Source organism: Mandrillus leucophaeus, unplaced genomic scaffold (genome assembly GCF_000951045.1).
Source record: "Mandrillus leucophaeus isolate KB7577 unplaced genomic scaffold, Mleu.le_1.0 Scaffold676, whole genome shotgun sequence".
NCBI classification, from domain to species: Eukaryota; Metazoa; Chordata; class Mammalia; order Primates; family Cercopithecidae; genus Mandrillus; species Mandrillus leucophaeus.
Window position 1 is genome coordinate 1,711,817 of NW_012107319.1, and position 23,801 is coordinate 1,735,617.

The 23,801-nt window shown below is 39.4% G+C and overlaps 1 protein-coding gene across 3 annotated transcripts in view; it reads left to right on the forward strand.

Annotated features, from left to right (window-relative positions):
* PRIM2 (primase, DNA, polypeptide 2 (58kDa)) overlaps positions 1 to 23,801 on the forward strand; it is a 400,616-nt gene that overhangs the window by 69,449 nt on the left and 307,366 nt on the right. Inside the window, exons 1-5 of one of the 3 annotated variants that reach the window (XM_012002077.1) lie at positions 6,175 to 6,290; positions 9,787 to 9,949; positions 11,815 to 11,918; positions 15,587 to 15,666; positions 17,305 to 17,749. In XM_012002077.1, the coding sequence (XP_011857467.1) occupies positions 9,796 to 9,949; positions 11,815 to 11,918; positions 15,587 to 15,666; positions 17,305 to 17,443 (477 nt within the window). In that variant the 5' untranslated portion in view covers positions 6,175 to 6,290; positions 9,787 to 9,795 and the 3' untranslated portion in view covers positions 17,444 to 17,749. Of the gene's footprint in view, positions 1 to 6,174; positions 6,291 to 8,958; positions 9,042 to 9,786; positions 9,950 to 11,814; positions 11,919 to 15,586; positions 15,667 to 17,304; positions 17,750 to 23,801 lie in introns of those variants that run through there. The other 2 variants (XM_012002074.1, XM_012002075.1) reach the window with 2 other exon arrangements.

Below are 23,801 nucleotides of genomic sequence, written 5' to 3' on the forward strand. Positions count from 1 at the left end.
CTTTCTGAAACGTTAATATTGTTTTCTCACTGAGAATGCGAACTTTTGGATGTGATTATCAGCTAATCAAGTTGGAATTCAATCTTGGCATTATAACAGGATCATATTTACACCTACTTCAGTTTCCAAAAATCAGCCAACTGAGAGAAAATATTGCGATCAGGAATTTCAATGGGAAAGCCAAAATCTAGAGTGAAAACACGTCTTCTGTGAAGGATTACATCATAAAGTGTATGTAAGCCCATCTGGAATTAGGGATAAGTACAGAGAAGTTCAATTTAGTTCAGCCGACAGCTTTGGACTGTCTGGTCTATGTCAGGGACTATGGTAGAGGCAGGGGTGCAGAAATGGGCAAGATAGTCTGCTTGGTCTCAAGGAGCTCATGATCAAATAATCAGTCTCATGTTAAAAACTCAAATATTCAGAATCGTTTCAGCTCAGAGAGCAACTGATGTTACCAGGATTGAGATGGATTCATGTGAAATAACTAAGTCATTTTAGAACAGAACATTGAAAAGTGCCATCAATTATAGAGCATAAAGTGAAATTGGATTTGAAGGTAGTTTCTTTGTTACTTAGATTCTTTTCTTAGGCTCCTTTCTTCAATTCTTTTAAACACAAATAAGATGATTCTGGGTAGATGGGTCTTCAAGTAGATTTTAGTCTGGCTTAAATTTAAATAGGGAAAGAACAATCAGGGATATTCTACTAAATTGTTAGGCACCATATTGTGTTATGTTCTTACTAAAAATAAGTATTTCTTATAATCTTCAGATGCTCTAGCTGGCATGAATAATTAGTACTGTAATAAAATAAGTTCTGCCAAAAAGTTAATCTGACACACAGCAATGAAATGCCTGAAGCTGTGGGTCATAGAGTCATTATCCATAAATAAGTGATGCTCGTAAATACCAGTATTGAAAATTATTTCCCCATGGCTAAACCAAGGTGAGATTTTTTTTCCTGCACTCTTTTTTAGTCCTCTGTATCTATAGATAACACCAAGAGTGAACAGTTTTGCTGAATACTATGTTCAGGGTGAGATTCATTTCGCTTCATACCCCCACTAACCTCACTTACCATATGGAAAAACTCAAAGCAAAGATATTGGATTAAACTCCATATGGTTCCTATCCTGTGTGTCTCTTCCTTCCATCCTGCGGCCAGACTCAGCGCCAAAGTATGGCACACCAAGTGAGAGGGCCAGACTAGTACGTCCAAATGCTTCCCACTACCATCTCTCAGATGCATCTAGGATGCTGTGAAGCTCCAGGTAGGATGAATTCTGTCTGGGGGGTTCAGGTGACTCCCGACCGTGTCATTACAGCAAGAGACGAAATTCGCCATCAAGTTGTGGTAAGAATTTAGGTGAGGGTGCTGACTCAGTAAAAAGGACCTTTGCATCCTGGCACCAGAGAGATTCAGAGACAAGGGAGACAGATAAGGAAGAGGAACTGTATTGTCAGGGTTCGCTCCCTTCTCAGATCTATGCACAGGAGTTGTCAGGGGACCTAACAAGTATATGTGCTCTGCAGGAAACTTCCCCACTGAGGCATCAGCAGTCCGTGCCCTGAAACCTCAGCCTCTATTACAATGTTAGATCTGTCTTGGGTCTAACAGGGAGAGAAAAGAGAGGGCCGAAGGTCCCCACCTGTGCATCTTCTTTCTTCTGCCCAGGGTTAGCCACTATCTTGAATTTGATCATTTCCCACTGACAGTATGTACTCCAGTATGTATTATTCCACTTTCAAAAAGCTTTTATAAAAATGCTGAATAGTACCAGTCATGGTTCAACGAGGAACAGATGGCATACTCAAAATAGGCTAATTTGGCCAGGCGCAGTGGCTCACGCCTGTAATCCCAGCACTTTGGGAGGCCAAGGCGGGCGGATCATGAGGTCAGGAGTTTGAGACCAGCCTAACCAACATGGTGAAACCCTGTCTCTACTAAAAATACACAAAGTAGATTTTTAGCTGGGCGTGGTGGCATGTGCCTGTAGTCCCAGTTACTTGGGAGGCTGAGGCAGGAGAATCGCTTGAACTCAGGAGGCGGAGGTTGCAGTGAGCCGAGATCAAGATCGTGTTACTGCATTCCAGTCTGGGCGACAGAGCAAGATTCTGTCTCAAAAAATAAAAAATAAAAATAAATAAAGATAATGCTAATTCAAGGATGGGTTTTTTTTGTAGAGATTATTTACAAAGGTGTGGGAGTAGGGAATCACAATGGATAGTACAATTAAGCAGGGCTTACTCGAAGTCAATATGTTACTGTCTCTAGGCCTGAAAGGTAGAGGAAAAGGAGCTGTTACCAGACCCAAAGTGAGAGAGTCCTTTAGAGTCCATTGCCACCTTGAGAGAAGCAATGACAGGTTGAGGGACACAGGTGGCCTTGCAGGGAGGCAGCTGTGGGGATAAATACATTGATCTCACTTTCTTCTCTTCTTCCTATTTCCTTTTGGGGCTTTTAATTGACCTAACCTAACTGGAAGCAGAAAGCACAGAAATCCGTTTATATGGTCCATTCGTTTAGGAACAGAGAGCAGGGGAGGGGGCTAGAGTGGTTTTAGGTGATGGGGTGGGAAATGGAAAATATCCGGCATATATGGTATTGTCCTATGACTTGCTTTTTTAGTTAACATTATATTTATATGATTCATCCATGTCGATATGATTACTGTAATTGTAGTAGTTCACTCATTTTTTACTTAAAAAAATCCATTGTATGAATACACCAGAATTTATTTATTTATCTATTTCTTTTTCCTTTTATCTCTCTCTCTTTTTTTTTTTTTGAGACAAGGTCTTGCTGTGTCTCCCAGCAGGAGTGCAGTGGCAGGGTCATGGCTCACTGCAGCCTCCCAGCCTCAGGTGATCCTCCCACCTCAGCCTCCAGAGTAGCTGGGACTATAGGCTTGCGCTACCATATCTGGCTAATTTTTGTATTTTTTGTAAAGGCAGGGTTTCACCGTGTTGCTCAGGCTGGTTTCAAACTCCTGGGGTCAAGTGTTCCACCCTCCTCAGCCTCCCATAGTGTTGGATTACAGGTGTGAGCCACTGTGCCCAGCCCAATTTATCCATTTCTGATGATGGATGGTTTCCAGTGTTTTATTATTTTGATATTGCCACGAATGTTCTTGTCCATGTGTTTTGATGTCTATGCTCAAAACTTTCTCTAGAGAATATACTTAGACTAGAATCACATAGTGGGATAAAGGGTCAGATGTTTTCAAATTTACCAGGTAATGCCACATTTTCCAAAGTAGTTGTATCAATTAACACTTTTACCTACAGCATATGCGTTCCTAGTCAACACGCAATATTTTCAAACTTTGAAACTTTTGTCCATCTGGCACCTGTAGAATATTATCTCATTGTGGTTTTAATTTGCATTTCTCCAATTACTAATGTAATTAAACATATTTCCATATGTTTATTGATCATTTACATTTCCTTCATTGTGAAATACTTGTTCAGGTTCCCTTTCTATATCTTGATACTAACACTGACCCTGTGTTAATTTTATCATCTCCCAATTTGTGGATCACAAAAAACTGTATATTTATGTACTTTAAAAACTTTTATGTACTTTTAAAAAGGTCAAGTGTGGTGGCTTATGCCTAAAATCTCAGCACTTTGGGAGACCGAGGCGGGAGAATTGCTTGAGAAGTTCAAGATGAGCCTGAGCAACATAGTGCAGCCACATCTCTACAAAAAAGTCTAAAAATCAGCCAGTCTTGGTGGCTTGTGCCTGCAGTCCTAGGTATTTGAGAGGCTCCGGTGGGAGGACTGCTTGAGCCCAGGAGGTGGAGGCTGCAGTGGGCAGTGATCGCATCACTGCACTCCAGCCTGGGCAACAGGAAACCCTGTCTTAAAAAAACAAATGAACAGAAACTCCCTACCCATGCAAAATCCCTTAAATTCTCAATTTTAATGTAGTTAAAATGATCAATCTTTCTCTTTTTAGCTTGCTTTTTTTTAAAAAAAATTAAAATATACATAACACAAAATTTACCATTTTAACCATTTGTAAGTGTATAGTTCAGTGGCATTAACTACATTCACATTATTGTGCAACCATCACCATTACCCAACTCCAGAACTGCTTATGCTTTTTCTTAATGTCCTGTTTAATAAATTCTTTGGACCATCAAGACCATAAAGACTGTCTATATATATTTGTTTTAAATTCTTAAAATTTTGGCTTTCATATACAAGTTCTTAAATCATCTGGAATTGATTTTTTATATAGTAGGAGGTAGGGAATACATTTTTCCCTCCCTATAGACAGCCAGTTGTCCCAGCACCATTTACAATTGTCTATTTTTTGTTCCATTGATTTGTACAGTGGATCTGTCATACACCAAGTTTCCTCATAGGTGTGGGACCGTGTTTGGGTTTTCTATTCTGTTCCATTGATTGATGACTTTATTCTTGTACCAATACCATAATGTCTTAAATACTAGTGAATTAAGATTGGCCTTCCATCTACCTGAAAGGCTATTCTCCTAAAGATAGACATAACTAAATCCCAAGTTTTCTTCTGGTCTGTTTCATGGCCACATTCTTAGCCAGCCTTTCCTGGTTACCCTTTCTAAAATTTCAATATCTCCTTGCAAAACTTTACATTTTTCTTTTCTGATTAATTTTTTTTGTTTAGTAGTTGTTATCTAACATAATGATTTATGCCTTTAACTTGTTTATTGTCTCTCTTTCCCATTAGAAGTTTTATGAGAGGAGGATTTTTTGGCTCTCTCATCATTCTTATATCCCCAGCATAGAAAATGTTTCCTGGCACTTAGTGTTTAATTTCTATTTCTGGAACACATCAAATAATGTTGATATATGGAAGGGTAGTGGTTCTTCACCGTGCTATCCTTAAGAATATGCTTCCTCTCAGTTCTCCTGCTTCTTGATTTTGACCAAAAAAAGCAATCTAAAGCAAATGGAGAAATAATGAAGTGCTTTCTTTAGATTGGTTCCCAGCCAACTCCCAGATGTAGGCAGTGAATGGGGAGGGTGGAGGGCCACAGGTTGGCTAACTCTGCTTTAGCTTTTATGGGTCAGCTATCTTGCTGGAAATACCTCCTGTTCTCTGCTTTTCATAGCAAACACAGCTGGTAGGACCTAGAGTTTATAGCATGCTTACTTAGTAAAGAAGCTTACCACGCCTTTGGTTTTTAGGGCGACACACCCCGCACAGAGGAGGAATGAACACTCACTTAGATTTACCAAGCATGGCAACTAAATTATCAGCTGTAAGTGTGACACTTTTTGGGATAGAAGTTCTGGAGCTGTGGAGGAGTTATCTCAGGTTGAATGCCACGTGGGGCAGTCTGTCTGTAGCTGGGTAATGCCCAGGGCAGACACTGAATTGAGCAGTGATGATTCATGGAAATTCTGCCAGAGAAGGTACTCTGTGCTTTATTACAGGCTAAACTAGGAAGCCAACTCATTCTGGAAGGAATGTGTATAAAGTTTTCAGATGAGGACTTGAAGTTTTATAAGTTGGAGTCACATTTGATTCAAACCATCTGTTTAATGGGAAGCTGAACCCAGCATTTTTTTTCATATGTCTCTCACAGTATTCAATAATTCAGTGTTGGTCGGGCACGGTGGCTCACGCCTATGATCCCAGCACTTTGGGAGGCCGAGGCAGGCGGATCACCTGAGGTCAGGAGTTTGAGACCAGCCTGGCCAACGTGGTGAAACCTCATCTCTACTAAAAATGCAAAAAATAGCTGGGCACGGTGGCAGGCGCCTGTAATCCCAGCTACTCGGGAGGCTGAGGTAGGAGAATTGCTTGAACCCCGGAGACGGAGGTTGCAGTAAGCCGAGATCGCACTACTGCACTCCAGCCTGGGCGACAGAGCAAGACTTCGTCTCAAAAAACAAAACAAAACAAAAGAAAAAAAACAAAAACAATTCAGTGTCATAAGTATTTGTTGAGGGCCCATGGAGTGCCAGGCACTAGGGTCACAGAAATGAATGAAACAGTCGTCCCTGTTTTTGAGATGCTATGATTCAGTGGAAGTAAAACTGATGTGTTTATGTATGTTTTCCTCCCCATGATTGTGAGGTCAATGTCTGTAATTTACAAGAATCTCAGTTGCCAGGGTTGAGCATTGTGTCAATCCATTTTTTTTAGATGAAGTGAATACATGAAAGAGCTCACAGTGATTTACTGAACATGGCTGCTGAAATGTATAACATTATTGTGCATTATTGCTACTGTGATATGCAGATTTATATTGCAATTGCTTCTGGATTCAGAAAAACACACTTCACAGTGAGGTAGCGACCAAAACTGTGGCATTTAGAAACAACAAAAATGCTGGAATAGCTGACAAACACAGGCTATTTTGTTCCCAGGGGCTTAAAATCGGTTTTTAATATGATGAAAAGGTAGCTATTATGTGACATAGGAAGATATTGGTATGTTAAGCATGAACATATATTTTCAGTTTTCTCTGAGTTGGTCATAAAATGACACTGGCAACTTCATCTTTTAATTGGGCAGATATTGTAGCAAGTACTTTGGGGATCACAAAGATGAACAAAAGGGCTCATCCAAAGAAAGCTTAAAACCTAGTGGTGCTGGAATTCTTGACCAGTCACATATGGTGATCTTGAATCTCTTGAAATAGTATAGATGCGTGTGTAGGTGCATTTTTCTGAGGAGAACTTTCATCACATTGTCCAGTGGTTCATGGACATAATTACATCCCTCTACTACAGAAGTTCTTAATCTGCCAAAAGATAAAGAACTTCTGTAGTAGAGGGCTATAATTATTTAAAGAACTACACCATATGGGAATCATAAAGAGCCTCAGGGGTTTAAATGAGGAGCAAAACAGGTGGCAACACTGAGTAGTTTCATTATAAAATCCTTGACAATTTTGCAGGCGAAAATTTATTTGCGCTAGTGATAAAAACATTTTTCATATTTAACATTAGTTATTTTTTCTATGAGTTACCTGTTCTTCTTTTCCCATTTTTCTCTTTGTGTCTTAGGATTTTTTTCCTAATGAATTAACTGCTTTGTATCCTGATGGCATTAACCTTTTTGATGTTATACTTTTGGTAGACCTTTTCGCTAGTTTGATGAGTGCAAAATACTTTTGTGAATTTTTTACATGCGTAATTTTGTATTTTTATCGTCAAGTCTTTATATCTTTTTTCTTTGTAATTTATAATATTTAACTTTGTTTGAAACCCAGAGATAAGATATTCATGTAAATATTCTTATGGTCTGTGCTGCTGGTTTTTCAGGCAATTTATATGCTTTCAGGTGTCTTCTTTAGACCAGGTGAAGTATTTGTATTATGTATTTGATACAGAGAGGAAGAAATGAGGTGAAGCTCTGCTGTCATACTACTGGAATTAGTATAGTGAGATCGTTAGCACAGTGGGGCCTGGGGAGTTTCTCTGGGTTTGAACATGGCTCTGACATTATGTGTCCTTTTGACTTCATTTATCTTCTCTGTTCTTCAGTTTCCGTATCTAGAAAATAGGTTTAATATAATAACCTTTGGGAGGCCGAGGCGGGCGAATCACGAGGTCAGGAGTTCGAGACCAGCTTGCCAACATGGTGAAACCCCGTCTTTACTAAAAATACAAAAATTAGCTGGGATTACAGATCCCAGCTACTCGGGAGGCTGAGGCAGGAGAATTGCTTGAACCCGGGAGGCAGAGGTTGTAGTGAGCCGAGATCGCTCCACTGCACTCCAGGGTGGGCGACAGAACAAGACTCTGTCTCGGGTAGTGGTGGTGTGTCGGGGCGGGGAGGGGGAATAGCCTATCTTAAATGGTTGTGAGAATAAAATGAGTTGATATGTAAACCACTTAGAACAGGTCCTGGTATAAAGTCAGTGCCAGCCACAGTTTAGTCCAGGCTGGGTAGATGCTCTGAAGCTTGATATTGTTTCAATGTACTTTGCATTTCTAAAAACATGAACATTTCAAAACATTCAGTTGATCGCCTAACGACTACCTATACCGGAGCCTCATTCCAGCACATTTGTAAGCAAGGCACGCCTCCTAGAGGCCACGAGTGAAGTTAATTTCCAGTTCTCGAAAATCTTACAGACAGAACTGGTGTGGTGGCTCTGACGCGCCGCTTGTGAGTCTGCAGTAAGACATCTGGAAAGTAAGCGGCACGTCCGCGTTATCTCCAGTGCTTCCACTTCTTCCACCCTATCTTCCCTCCGAGGCTGGGTTCTTCTAATTCCTGTAGACTGCAGAGCGATTTCTGCGAATGTTCATTCTTTCATTCATTCTAGTTCATTCCACAGATAATTCAGCCGCGCGCTTACTCTGTGCGAGGCATTGCCGGGGAGCGGGGAGCGAACTGAACGCGGAATCTGCCGGTAGGATCTTGCCGCCCAATCCGAAATTCAAACTATGTATTGTATGTAGCTAATGATGATCTTGTAACTTGTTTCCTCATCTGCCAAATGGGGGTAATACGACCGTATAGGACCTTAAACGTCGCTGAAAGATTAAACGAGGGGAAAAAAGAGCCCTTAATAGTGAGTTAGGTGCAAAAAGGATCCTAATGCCTTTTTTCCTCATTCCTCCCCAGATTGAAAGTGATGAGTGCCAGCTCTGCGGGTTAAAGCGCCATATTCTCCTCAATATACGGAATATTTGTTAGTGTCCCCAAACGAACTTACATTGGTTCAATTTTCGGCGTATGGGAGTTTTCGCCACTAGCATTCAGCACCCCAGTTTCAACTGTTAAAAGCTACTGACTCCACGTACGGGAAATGCATCTTAAAATTTGGAAAAAAGAAATCCCCAAAACATTGACATCCAAACATTTTAAAGCTGCCAAAGCCCATGAAACGCCTTGAGCTCCCAGACGCGCTTCACTGAGCATGCCCAGAGCCCCAGGCACAACCCCCTCCAAGCCGCCGAGGGGAGGTGGGGGAGGGCGGGCCTTCCGTGCGAATCGCTTCCGCTTCCGGTTTCATATGAACTCTCCCGCCACCCGGGAGCAGTAGCTGTCAGCGTTTGTGTTTCCCCGAGTTTGAATTCTTGCAGGTAAGGGAAACTCCCGCGAATTTAGGACAGAGAGCAATCCTGTTGTTGAGGCTTGCAAGTCGGCAGAAAGGAGAGACGGATCACTTTGCAGGCAGCAGGAGCAGAAGGACAGATTTGGCGGGTTGAGAGTAGTGGGTATTGGTTGATTGGTTGGGGCAGATACTCAGGTACCAGGGAGGAGTTGGGGGCAGATAGGTTTGCTAGTGGAGTGGGCAGAGGTGTTGGGGATGGAACTTTTATAAGGCACTTGTGGATGCTCCCGAAAAGGAGTTCCGAAAGACAGTTGTTCTGTTTCCCAGAGTCATAACAGAGAAAGTGAGTAACTGGACCCAGTCCATCAAGTGAGACCCTCATTTAGCCAGAACCTACAGCACTCTCCTGTAAGTTCAGGATTGCAGACCACGTAAAACCTTATATTAACTCTTGGGATCGTAAAGATCCAGGAGCAGTGACACACAGGCCTGTAATCAGCAGGCAACATCACCTGACTTTCATGTTGCTGAAAATTAGGATCACCACCTGCGTCTGCTCTAGCGCCTCTCCCACCCCCATTACAAAATTATTATAGGTGTATTGTAGAAAATCTGGAAAAGAGAGAAGGGCATCACCCAGGAATTGCCACTGCTAACATTTTGTGCATGCCTTCAAGTCCATTTTTTTTTCTGTTTGTGTAATTATTTTTTCGTGTTTTTTTTTCCAACTTTATTTTCCATAATTTTATGCCTTTTATATGCTTCCTTCTAAGGTGACCAAGATGGAGTTTTCCAAAAGAAAGTTGAGGACGCCGAGGTTGGCAGGTGACCAGAGGAATGCTTCCTACCCTCATTGCCTTCAGTTTTACTTGCAGCCACCTTCTGAAAACATATCTTTAATAGAATTTGAAAACTTGGCTATTGATAGAGTTAAATGTAAGTACTATTTAAATTAGAATGTATATATTCTTGAGAAACTTACCCTTTGTGAGAATGAATGAAGGTAATTTATTTCCTTCATTCAGCAATCCATTCAACAAATATTTATTGAGATAATTCATTTCCTTCATTCAGCAATCCATTCAAGAAATATTTATTGAGGGTTTGGTACTCATTCATTTATTTATTGTACAGTGCATATTATTGAGTGCCATTATGTTCTAGGTGGCAGGGATTTTGATATGAATAATGTTATTTTTTGTTGAAGTTGTATTCTAGTACATGGAGACAGACATCCAAAATAATAGTCATAACTCAGTATTTTAACTGCTCTAGAAGTAAATGGTGGTGCTGTTGAAACAAAGAAGTGAGAGTGACTGACTTAGTCTGATTAAATAAGCTTCTTAGAGAAGTTGAAATGTGATCTGGACCTTGAAGAATGGGTAGAAATTTTCCAGCAGAGAAGTGAAGAGTTTTTCTAAGCTGACATAATGGCCTATACAAAGACTTGGAGCATGAAAGAGAATTTCATATTTGAGGTAACAGTAACAAGTTCAGGAATTCAGGGTGGATGGAGAAGTATGGAGGGCATTTTGTGCCATGCTAATGATATGATATCGGGGTGTAAGAAGGATGTGGCCATTGTCCTGGGGGCCTACTTAATCCTCAGTGTGTTGCTAGAGAAAAGAATGGGCTAGACATGAATTGAAACAGAAACACTAGCGTTGTCTTCAGAGTTTATGTTCCAGGATATCCTTGTGGGGAAATCAGAATGAAAGGTGAGATACTGGTATTCATTCTTAGAGGAGCAGGGTAAGCACTGCTAATACAGAGAGGAGGCACTCAGTGCCTGTGTGTTGAATGAAAGAATGAAGATAAGGGAGAAAAGGGTTTTAGAAAGCTTAGCAGTGTCAGATACTTCATAGGGATTAAGACGGTGATTGAAAAGTGTCTCCTGGGTTTGGCACTTGAGGTGAAATGATAAGGGCCTGAACTATGATAGTGACAATGGCAATGATAGGAAGGGAGAGAGTTAAGGGATACTGAGGAGGTAACATGGATAGGATTTGGTGACTGGATATGAGGAGTAAGGGAGCAGGCGTGGAGTGGCTGAAGTTCCTGCTTGGATGATCTCATGCATAGAAACTCTGCTGATGGAGATGGGCATGGGAGGAAGAAGAGTAGGAATGAGGGGAGGATAATTAATTTGGATATGCATACCTGTGGGACATGGAGTTTATGTTCATGAGACAATTAGAAGTTCTTCATTCTTGACTTCAAAAATGCCTTCAGAGAATAATTCATCTGAGGACAGATTGATAAGGTGCTTTAGGAACCTTTGAACAGTATGTAGCATCTGTTCAGGATGGTTCATTTGGCTGATTGGATGGCCCTTCTTCTTCACTGTTGTGCCCTGTCCTCGGCTTCATCAGGAAAGGAAGGGATGCTTTTTTCCTGTTGAATCTATGCCAAGTGAATGATGCCTGCTGCCTAACAGGCAGCTCACAGATGAAGGATGCAAACAAGGAGTGCCTAGTTTTTTTCCCATACTGACATACTTTTCTGTTCCTCAGCAACAGCGGCTCAGTACAGGAATGATTATTCAGCATCCATCCCTCTTACCTGATTGAGAATCCCTGGTATTAGATTATGCTATGAGACATGGATATTTTCTGCACATAGATGGACATTATCATCTTATAAGCATATATAGTTTATATAATGTAGTTACAGGAAATAAACTGGCAATTACTTGTCATATTCTATAAACAAGTAATTATGGAATTGCCCTCCGTAGATTTTGTTTTGGATTTAGTTTTAAAACATTATCTTGCATTTGTACCTTTTTTCTTTTTTTTTAGTGTTAAAATCGGTTGAAAATCTTGGAGTGAGCTATGTGAAAGGAACTGAACAATACCAGAGTAAGTTGGAGGGTGAGCTTCGAAAGCTCAAGTTTTCCTACAGAGTAAGTAAAAAAGGAAAAAAAAGTTCCTTCAGTTTCTATATATGTATGTGTCGAGTGTCACTTGTGGGAAAGGTATTAGGCACTGGGCTTTTATAAAGACTAATGTATCATGATCTCTGCCTGGAGATATCTTCAGTCTATTAGGGGTGATTGACATGAAGTCAGATGATTATAATATGGCAGGGTTTCTCAACCTCAGGACTAACATCATTTTGGATCTAATAATTCCTTGTTGCAGGGACTCTCCTGTGCATTGTAGGATGCTCAGTAGCATCTCTGGCTTCTACCCCTACGTATTTCCAGACATTGCCAAATGTATCCCATGCAATACAGGACGATGACTGTGTTTATAGATGCATGCTCCAGGAACTCCAAAAACATATATAATTATGCAGCTCAGATTGGGGAGGTTTGGGATGGCTTTCCAGAAGAGGTAGTAGTGGAGCTGCATGTTGACAGATGTGGTTAGATTTTCATTTTGGGAAGATGACTGCCAACTGCAGATTGACAGGGTCATGTCTGTTAGGAGGGAAACCAGTTAGAAGCCTGGAAATGATGAGAGTCTGAATTAAATGAGAGAAGGGGACCGGTTGAAGAGGTATTAAGAAGGTAGGATCAAAAGGTTTTAGTGACTGATTGTAGGGGGAATGGACAGAGAAGAGTTATAAATGAGACCCAGGTTTCTAGTTAGGAAAATTAGTGGATGGTGGTAATATTTTGAGATGTGATATGCAGGAGGGGAAGCAAGTCTTGGAAGATGTAGAGTTTAGTTCTTAACATGAATTTGAGGTGCCTGTGGAGATGTCTAGTGGACAATTGGATATGCAGGTCTGAATATACAGGAAGACATCTGGTGGGAGTATAGATTTAGCAGAAGGTTGGAATCACCAGGAGTAGGTAAGAGCACCCTAGGAAGATATTTGAGAGAGAAGAGATGATGGTGGAAGTAAAGACATGAGGAATACCAGTATTGAAGGTAAAGTAGAATTGGAGGAGTTTGGGAAGGAGAATGGAAAGGAGCTTTCTCAGAAGTAGGAGATGAACCAGGATAGTAGTGTCATAGAAGCCAAGGAGGGCTAGAGTTTCAATAATAATGATCATGATATTAATAATGATAATAGGGAATAACAACAGCAGATATTTATATTAATAGTACGTTTACTTTATACCAGACCTTGTTCTAAGTGCATTACATATATTAGCCCATGTATGTAATTCATACAGCAGTCTTATGAGGTAGGTATTATTATCATCCCTATTTTACAGATACAACCTATTTATTCACAGACTGAATAATTTGCCCAAGCTCATAAGATGGTAAATGGTGGAGCCAAGATTTGAATCTGAGTATTTTGTTTCTGTGGTGGTGCTTTTAACCACAATAGTTTCAGAAGCTTAAGATAGATCATGTAAGATGAATTGTACAGTGTCCATTGGATTTAGCAACTGGATGGGCCCTTGTAGATAGGGGCAGAGACCAGAACAATGACAGTGGTTGGAGAAGGAAGGTGGAGAGGTGGATATAGAAGATGTACTCTTTTAAAATGTGTAACTGAAAAGAGAAAAATAGGGCGGAATATAGAGGTTGTTTTAGGGAAAGGAGAAGATATACAAGCACACATTTGTACATATATGACAGGAGATACTTAAACATGTTTATAAGCTGAGCAGAAGATCTAGAATAGAATGGGGAAGAGGGGAGCTTGAAGATAAAACTTTGAGAGAGCATTTGATAAGTCAGGGTCTTTAAGAGGCACAAGCAAATGGGTTGCGGGGTTTAGGTGCAGGAATTAGCTTTTCATATGGTTTGGCTGTGTCCTCACCCAAATCTCATCTTGAATTGTAGTTCCCATAATCCCCACATGTTGTGGGAGGGACCCGGTGGGAGGTAATTGAATCATGGGGGCAGTTACCCCCATGCTGCTGTTCTAGATAGTGAGTTCTCACAAGATCTGATGGTTTTATAAGGGACTTTTCCCCGTTTTGCTCAGCACTTCTCCTTACTGCCACCATGTGAAGAAGGACGTGTTTGCTTCCCCCTCTGCCACGATTGTAAGTTTCCTGAGGTCTCCCCAGCCCTGGGGAACTGTGAGTCAGTTAAACCTCTTTCCTTTTATGGGTTTACCCAGTCTTGAGTATGTCTTTATTAGCAGCATGAGAATGGACTAATATAGCTTTACATGCTAGGAAGAGGAGATACTTTGTGGAGATGGATGGAAGGCAACACACATGTGATTGCAGAAGCTTGGGACTGAAGGAGTCTGCCTGGTAGCCTTTATTTTCTGTAAAGTAGGTGAAGTCATCTGTTCAGGGAGAAGGGAAAGGTGCTGTAGTAGGGGTCTTGGGATAACTGGTGAAGACTGAAGATTTTCTGAGAGGTGAGGAAGGACATGATTTTTTGTCAAATCTCAATACTGCTGCTTACTCTGGACAAACTTTGTGACCCTGAACAAGTTACGTAACTTGTTTGTGCCTCAGTTTCCTTATCTGTAAAATAAGATTATAGTAGTGCCTACCTCGTAGGGTGTTTTTTTGTTTTTTAAAGGATTAAATGGGTTCATGCCTTAAAAATGTTTAGGGCACTTTTATGCCTGGTACCTAGTAAGTGCTCAAGACATGTTTGTGCTTATTATTTTGGATCTGACTATTGGCAAGGATCTAGTTGAGATTATAGGCCATGAAATTATATTTTCCAAATTCCCGTAGTTGTGTTTTTTCTCCAGAGGTTCTTAGCATTTTGAGAATAGGACTGCAGAGTGTAGTTGTAGATTAAGAATCTAAGTTTTGCCAAATGGCTGAAATTAAAGAAGCTGAGGTTGGTGTAAGAAGTTGTTGAAGTGTTGAGCACCCTGGATATAGGCTGGATAAGAAGAAAATTAAAAGAGAGGGGTTGGTGGGAAGAAAATAGCGGGGTCCAAACTCAATAGGTTTTGTTGAGATTAGTTTGCTTCTTGGTTTCATCTGATTGACAGCTTAAGGTAAATGATAATTGCCCTGAAAAGCATATTAAGAAATGTTTTGACAATGAGAACACATGGCCACAGGGAGGGGAACACCCCACGCCAGGGCCTGTCAGGGGGTTTGGGGCAAGGGGAGAGAGAGCATTAGGACAAATACCTAATGCATGCGGGGCTTAAAACCTAGATGATGGGTTGATAGGTGCAGCAAACCACCATGGCACGTGTATACCTATTGTAACAAACCTGCATGTTCTGCATGTGCATCCCAGAACTTAAAGTAAAAAGATAAAAAAAAAGAAGAAATGTTTTGGGACTGGGTGTGGTGGCTCATGGCTGCAATTCTACTGCTTTGAGAGAGTAGAGTAGGAGGATTGCTTGAGACCAGGAGTTCGTAACCATCCTGGGCAACCTATTGAGACTCCATCTACACAAAAGATAAAAAATTAGCGGAGCATGGTGGGTGTCGCTTGTAGTCCCAGCTCTTTGGGAGGTTGAGGCTGGAGGATCACTTGAGCCCAGGAGTTGGAAGTTACAGTGAGCTGTGATTGACCACTACCCTCCAGTCTGGGTGATAGAGCGAGACCCCATCTCTAAAAAAAGAAATGTTTTTGAAACGTACTTTACCATTGGCTCAGGCTAGCTCAGTATTTCTTTATACCTCTTACCATTCTAATGCATTTATTTTATTCATGTGTCATTATTTTTAAGGAAAACTTAGAAGATGAATATGAACCGCGAAGAAGAGATCATATTTCTCATTTTATTTTGCGGCTTGCTTATTGCCAGTCGTGAGTATATGTTTATATTCTCACAGTCAAATCTGGTGTCATGGGTTATAAATTGGTGTGTGGTAAGTTGATGTGTTGTACTGAACATAGGAAAACCCAGAATAACATCAGGAACCAGTTGATCATGGGGTTGAACACTGTTACAGTAAATTGTTTGGAGCAAATTGTTTACTTAAAAATACTGAAAAAAATTCTATCACAAAATTTTGCCGGATGAAACACTTTTTAAGTTTATGAGAGAGACTCTTCATTTGGGATTTTAAATTGGAAAGGATTTTATTGGGAGGAAGGACTTTTGATACTTTTCCTGCAAAAAAAAGATAATATTTATAAGAAACAATTAATGAAACCCACACTTGAATTTGATACAGGTTTTTGGAATTTGAGCTCCATGGGCCAGTTACATCTAAGATTTTTTGGTAGGTGGTTTTTTTAAGTTAATAGTGCCACCCAGAGGTAGTAAAGTTAGTTGCTTTTTTTAAAACTGTTTTTTCCCATATATTAATTTTGGTCACATAATTTAGTTATGGCTGTCTTTTTTTTAATTAATAGGCTTATCAAGTGAGACTCTTGAATTGCTTACTATCCCAAGATAATAATTGGTAAATTACTTACCAGTTTTGGTTCTAGAGTTTTTCTTCTATAAAAAAGCATATGTAGTTTATGAAATTTATATAATAAATACATTGCTGACAATCTGTGAAAATCTCCTAAAAATGTGAAATCATATTTTGCATCCAGTAGGGTAATTATTTTATTATATAACAGTAACACCCCTTAGTATCTGCCTTATAAATGAACATTTTATTGCTTTTAAATATTGTGGTATACATGTGCATATTAAATTTTGTGAAATTATAAATTGTAAAGCCATGAGCAAAGTTTCCTTTGCAAAGTTAATCTGATCAAAGTTGCCTTAAAAAATTTGGTGTCTTTTATTTGGCATTTATAAAGACACCTCAAGCCAAAGGAGTGCCCCATTTCCCCATTTTCTTTTTTTTTTTTTTCTCTTTTCTCTCTCTTCTTTTTTTTTGAGCTAGAGTCTCATGCCATTGCCTAGGCTGGAGTACAGTGGTGCCATCTCGGCTCACTGCAGCCTCAACCTCTGTGGGCTCAGGTGATCCTTCCACCTCAGCCTCCTGAGAAGCTGGGACTGTAGGCACATGCCACCATGCCTGGCTAATTTTTTTGTAGATATGGGGTTTTACCAAGTTGCTCAGGCTGGTCTCAAACTTCTGGGCTCAGGTGATCTGCCCGCCTTGACCTCTCAAAGTGGTGGGATTACAGGCATGAGCCACCATACCAGCCCCTATTTTCTAACATAAAATGAATATTTTGAAGTTACATTAAATGCATGAAGTATTTTATGTTATTTAAAAATAATGCAGCTGGACTTGAAACATTCTGTATTTAATCCTTTTAATTTTTAACACCCCCTATACCTTGTACCCAACACATCCCTAAAAGATTGTGATATGTGGTATTGATATTCTCCTTACCATGATAGAGGACTTGCATGTTTTTAACTGCTGTCCATTGGCATCTTGCTTATGTCTGAATATTGTTTTATAAACATTTCTTAGATTTAATAATCACTGGATTTTTAGTTTGTACTCATGCTTTCTGTCTTCATTTCAGTGAAGAACTTAGACGCTGGTTCATTCAACAAGAAATGGATCTCCTTCGATTTAGATTCAGCATTTTACCCAAGGATAAAATTCAGGATTTCTTAAAGGATAGCCAATTGCAGTTTGAGGCTGTAAGTATATTTTTGTAGTTATTTCTAATTGTTCTCACCATTCATTTTTCCCTTCTGTCTTAAGTGCTGGTACTAATGTGTGGTGTATTCTCTTTACATTCTGCAAGTACCTGTCTGAAACAGTAGCTAATAGCTTTGGATAACAATATGTCTTTCCTTCTCTATGACTAGAAGAAAAGGGGCTCCTTAATAACACAGTCTCACATTTAGTTCCTCTGTTAAATATGTGCTTTATTAAAGCACAAGAAGGTTTAGTTTATAAAGGTTCACCTTTAACCAAAATTTTGTTGGCCAAAAAATTTCAAAATTAATAATGTGTTAAACTAGACAAGTGATGGTTACTTATTTATAGTTGTGAAATTTAGAGGAGGTAACACTTTATAAAAAAGTCAGTTGTCAGGCGGGGCATGGTACCTCACACCTGTAATCCCAGCACTTTGGGAGTCTGCGGTGGGCAGATCACTTGAAGTCAAAAGTTCGAGACCATCCTGGCCAACATGGTGAAACCCCTACTCTACAAAAAATACAAAAGTTAGCCAGGTATGGTGCTGCGCGCCCGTAATCCCAGCTAGTCAGGAGGCTAAGGCATGAAAATTGCTTGAACCCGGGAGGTGGAGGTTGTGATGGGCTGAGATCATGCCACTGCACTCCAGTCTGGGCAACAGAGCAAGACTCCATCTCAAAAAAAAAAAAAAAACAACAGAAACCCAAAAAACAAAAAGTCAGTTGTGAGTAAAATCTGTCTGAATAGTTTTGCAGATAAATCTGAATGATTTACGTATTGTAATTATATAAAAAAGAAGAGATCTTTGGGACTCATTTAACAGGGATAAGTATTGGAAATAGAATTTATATCTTTTTTTTTTTTTTTGAGATGGAGCCTCACTCTGTCATCCAGGTGGGAATGCAGTGGTGTGATCTCGGCTCACTGCAACCTCCACCTCCTGGGTTCAAGCGATTCTCCTGCCTCAGCCTCCTGAGTTGCTGGGACTACAGATGTGTGCCACCATGTCCGGCTAATTTTTGTATTTTTAGAGACATGGTTTCACCATGTTGGCCAGGCTGGTCTCAAACCCCTGACCTCGGGTGATATGCCCGCCTCAGCCTCCCAAAGTGCTGGGATTACAGGTGTGAGCCTCTGTGCCTGGCCTAGAATTTATGGCTTTTAGGTAGATATATGCCACAATGGGAATGTAGAAAAATTCTGTTTTGGAAGTTTTAGAGCAGTCAGATGGTAATAGGACTGGCTGAGACTCTGTTTTGTTGTTGGAATGCATGGCTTGAAGCCAAATAAAGTAAAAAAGTAGAAGTTGCAATAGGTGAAAGACATTGTTCTGTCTGACAAGTAGAAGACATATCCACTGTATCAAGGAACACTATGGAGTATATGAGTTAGGGAAAAGAGACTGTGAAGGGAAGTGAACAAACATTCTGGAGACGTTTAGTATTGAATATATGCTAGGGAGGCAGTTTCTATAGTTTCTTTCATTTGCTTCATGAGGTTTCTAAGTCATATCTACCTTTGCATAGACAGATGTCATGCATGGTACCATCTGAACCAAAACCATTGCATCTTCCATTTTGTTTTTAACTTTTATCCTTGGTGAAGTCCATTATTGCAATTATCAATTACAGTTAATTTATCCGTTCATATTAGAAATAGTTTATATTTTGCTTTTGTTGAAATTACTGATTTTTAGTAGTTTATAGAGAGAAGTGTCCTTGAGAAGGTCTATTATTTATTCTAGAGCAGCTATCTGCAACCTTTTTGGCACCAGGGACTGGTTTTGTGGAAGACAATTTTTCCACGGACTGAGATAGCAGGGTGGGGAGGGATGTGGATAGTTTTGGGATGAACTGTTCCACCTCAGATCATCAGGCATTAGATTCTCATACGGAATGCACATCTTAGATCCCTCACATGTGCAGTTCATAGTAGGGTTCGCATTCCTATAAGAATCTAATGTCTCCACTAATCTGACAGGAAGTGGAGCTCAGGTGGTAATGCTCACTCACTGGTCACCTCCTGTGCAGCCTGGTTCCTAGCGGGCCATGGACTGGTGCTGGTATTGCGGCCTGAGAGTTGGAGACCCCAGTTTTAGAGTGTCTCAACACATTGTCACATATAGTTTTTTAAATAATAGATTTATTGAGCTAGAATTCACAAATCTTGACATGCCCCCTTTTACAATGTATAATTCATTGGTTTTTAGTGTAATTACAGATTGTACAACTAACACCACTATGTAATTTTAGAACATTTTCATCACCCTAAAAATGAAACCTCATACCCATTTATGGTCACTCCCTCTTCTTCCTCTCCCAACCCTTGGCAGCCACTAACCTGCTTTCTGTCTCTGGATTTGTCTGTTCTGAACATTTCATATAAATGGAGTCATACAATATTTGGTCCTTTGTGATCAGCTTATTTTACTTAGCATAATATTTTCAAGTTTCATCTATGCTGTAGAATGTATCAGTACTTAATTTTTTAATTGCCAAATAATATTTTACCTGTTCAGCATTTGAGGGACATTTGGATGGTTTCCACATTTTGGCTATTATGAATAATGCTACAGTGAATATTTGTGTCCAGGTTTTTGTGTGAATATGTTTTCCTTTCTCTCAGGTGTATACCTAGGAGTGGAATTGCTAGATCAAAGGGTGATTCTGTGTTTAAACTTTTGAGGAGCTATCAAAATGTTTTCCAAAGTGGCTATATCATTATATATCTTACCAGGAGTGGATGAGGGTTCCACTTTCTCCACAGCCTCACCAAAAATTGTTACCTTTTAAAAAAATATAGCCATCATAGTGGGTATGAAGTGGTATGTAATTGTGGTTTTGATTTGCATTTCTAATGAAGCTGAACATCTTTTCATGTGCTTATTGGTGATTTGTGTATCATCTGTGGAAAGATGTCTGTTCAAATCCTTTGCCTGTTTTTTAGTTGAATTGTTTGTCTTTTTATTGTTGTGTGTTCTTTGCATATTCTGGATACAAGTCCATTATCATATGATTTACAAATATTTTCTCCCATTCTGAAGGTTATCTTTTCTTGATCGTATTGTTTGCAACGAAAAGATTTTTTTTTCTTTAGATGAAGTCTAATTTATCTTTTTTTCTTGTTACTTGTGCTTTTGGTGTTGAGTCTAAGAAGGGTTTGCCTAATGTGAGGTCATAAAGATTTACTCCTACAGTTTTTTCTCTAACAGTTTTTTCTCTAACAGTTTTGTAGTTTTAGCATATCTGTGGTTCATTTTGAATTAATTTCTATACATGGTGTCAAGGAAGGGTCCAACTTCATTCTTTTGCATGTAGATATCTAGTTGTCCCAACATCATTTGCTGAAATGACCGCTTTCCTCATTGATTTATCTGGGCACACTTGTCAAGCCAGTTGGCTATTGATATGGTTTGACTGTGACCCCACCCAAATGTCATCTTGAATTATGGTTCCAATAATCCCCATGTGTCATGGGAAGGACTTGGTGGGAGGTAACTGAATCATGGGGGCAGTCTCCCCCATGCTATTCTTAGGATAGCAAATTCTCATGAGATCTGATGGTTTTATAAGGGGCTTCCCCTTTCACTTTGTTCTCATTCTCTCCCCTGCCGCCCTGTGAAGAGGTGCCATCTGCCGTGATTGTAAGTTTCCTGAGGCCTCCCCAGACACGCGGAGGCCTCAGGATTAAACCTCTTTCCTTTATAAATTACCCAGTCTCAGGCAGTTCTTTATAGCAGCATGGGAACAGACTAATACAACTGTCAATGTAAACATTTATTTCATTACCCTTAGTTTTATTCCATTGATCTGTCTGTCGTTATGTCAATACCACGTGGTTTTGATTATTGGTTACTGTAGCTTTGTTGTTAAGATTTAAAGTTGAGAAGTATGAATTCTCCAGCTTTGTTCTTTTTTTAAGATTGTTTTGGCTATTCTGGGTTCCTTGCATTTTTTAATGAATTTTGGGATCAACTTGTTAATTTCTACCAAGAAGCTAGCTAGGATTCACGTTGGGATTACACTGAATCTGTAGATCAGTTTGGGAGGTACTCTTTTGTAATGATATTAAGTCTTCCAATCCATGAACATGGGATGTCTTTCTATTTATTTAGATATTCTTTAATTTTCTTTCAACAATGTCTTGTAATTTTTTGTTAAATTTATACCTAAATATTTTATTATTCAATGCTATTGTAAGTGGAGTTGTTTTCTTCATTTCACATTTGGAATGTTCATTGCTAGTATATAAAAATCCAGGTGATTTTTGTATATTGATCTTGTATCCTGCAACCTTGCTAAACTTGGTTTTTTGTTTTGTTTTGTTTTGTTTTTTTCCCTGAGATGGAGTCTCGCTCTGTCACCCAGGCTGGAGTGCAGTGGCACGATCTCGGCTTACTGCCAGACCCCCCTCCCAGGTTCATGCCATTCTCCTGCCTCAGCCTCCTGCTTGCTGCCATGCCCAGCTAATTTTTTGTATTGTATTTTTTAAAAATTCTAACAGTTTTATAGTGGATTTATTATGAGGTTATGTTTTCTACAGAGATATTCTGACTCCTTACTTTCTAATCAGGATGCTTTTTGTTTCTTTATTTTTGCCCAGTTGCCCAGCTAGAATCTCCAGTACAGTGTTGAATAAAAGCGGCAATAGCATTCATCATGATGTCGGGGGAAAGATGTCTTTCACTATGTTACATGGTATTAGCTGTGTGTTTTTTTAATAGATGCCCTTTGTCGGATTGAGGAAATTTTCTTCTAATTCTAGTTGAATACTTTCATTAAGAAAGGATGTTGTATTTTGTCAGTGCTTTTCCTGCACCAATTAAGATGATCCTATAGTTTCTGTCCTTTATTAATATGGTATGTTGGGCTGGGTGCGGTAGCTCATGCCTGTAATCCCAGCACTTTGGGAGGCTGAGACGGGCAGATCACGAGGTCAGGAGTTCGAGACCAGCCTGGCCAACATAGTGAAACCCCATCTCTACTGAAAAAAAAAAAAAAAACCAAAAAATTAGCCAGGCACAGTGGCACGTGCCTGTAGTTCCAGCTACTCGGGAGGCTGTGGTAGTAGAAGTGTTTGAACCTGGGAGGTGGAGGTTGCAGTGAGCTGAGATCACGCCACTGCATTCCAGCTTGGGCAAAAGAGTGAGACTTTGTTTCAGAAAAAAAAAAAAAAGCATGTTGTGTTACATTAATTGATTTTTGGCTGTTACACCAACCTTGCAATCCTGGAATAAATCCCTCTTGGTCATGTTATATAATCTTTTTAATATGCTGCTTTGTTTGGTTTGCTAGTATTTTGTTGAGGATTTTTGCATCTCTGTTGATAATGGATACTATTCTGTAGTTTTTTTGTGATGTCTATATCCGGTTTCGGTATTAGGATCATATTGGCCTCGTAGAATGAGTTGGGAAATGTTTCCTCCTCTTCCATTTTTTGGAGGAGGTTGTGAAGGATTGGTGTTAATTATCTTTTAAATGTTTGGTAGAATTTACCAGTGAATTCATCTGGGCCTGGGCTTCTGTTTGTGGGTCATTAAAATTACCAATTCATTCTCTTTACTTATGAATCTATTTAAGTTTTGTATTACTTTTTGAGTCAGTTTTAGTAATTTGTGTCTTTTTTGGGAATTGTTCACTTCATCTAAGTTATCTAATTGATTCATGTGGTTATTCTTAGTGTTCTATTATCCTTTTGATTTCTTTAAGAAAATAAAAGGATTGGTGATGATGTCTTCTCTTTCTTTCCTGATTTTAACAATTAGAGTCTTCTCTCTCTCTTTTTTTTTTTTGTCATCTAGGTAGAGCTTTGTCATTGTTACAGGATTTTTTCAAAGAACCGACTTTGGTTTCATTGATTTTTCTGTGTTATTCTCTAGACTCTATTTCACTAGTTTCCACTACAGTCTTTAGTATTTCCTTCCTTCTGCTTGCTTTGGTTTGGTTTGCTCTTTTCTTTTAGTTTCTTAAGGTAGGAGTTTAGGGTATTTATCTGAGATGTTTTTTCTTTTTAAATGTAGACACTCATAGCTATAAATTTTCCTGTGAGCACTGCTTTAGATGCAAACCATGAGTTTTTGTATGCTGTGTTTTCTTTTTCATTTATTTCAGAGTATTATTTTTTTTCTTTGACACATTGATTAGAAGTGTTTAATTTCCACGTTTTTGAATTTCCTGAACTTCCGTTACTGGTTTTAATTCCCATTTTAGTTTGAGAATATATTTTACATGACTGCAATCTTTTAACATTTATTGAATTTTATTTTATGACCTAGCATGTGGTCTGTTCTAGAGGATGTTCCTTGTGTGCTTGTGAAGAACGTGTATCTGCTGTTCTTGGTTGGGGTGTTCTGTAGATATAGTCTGTAAGATC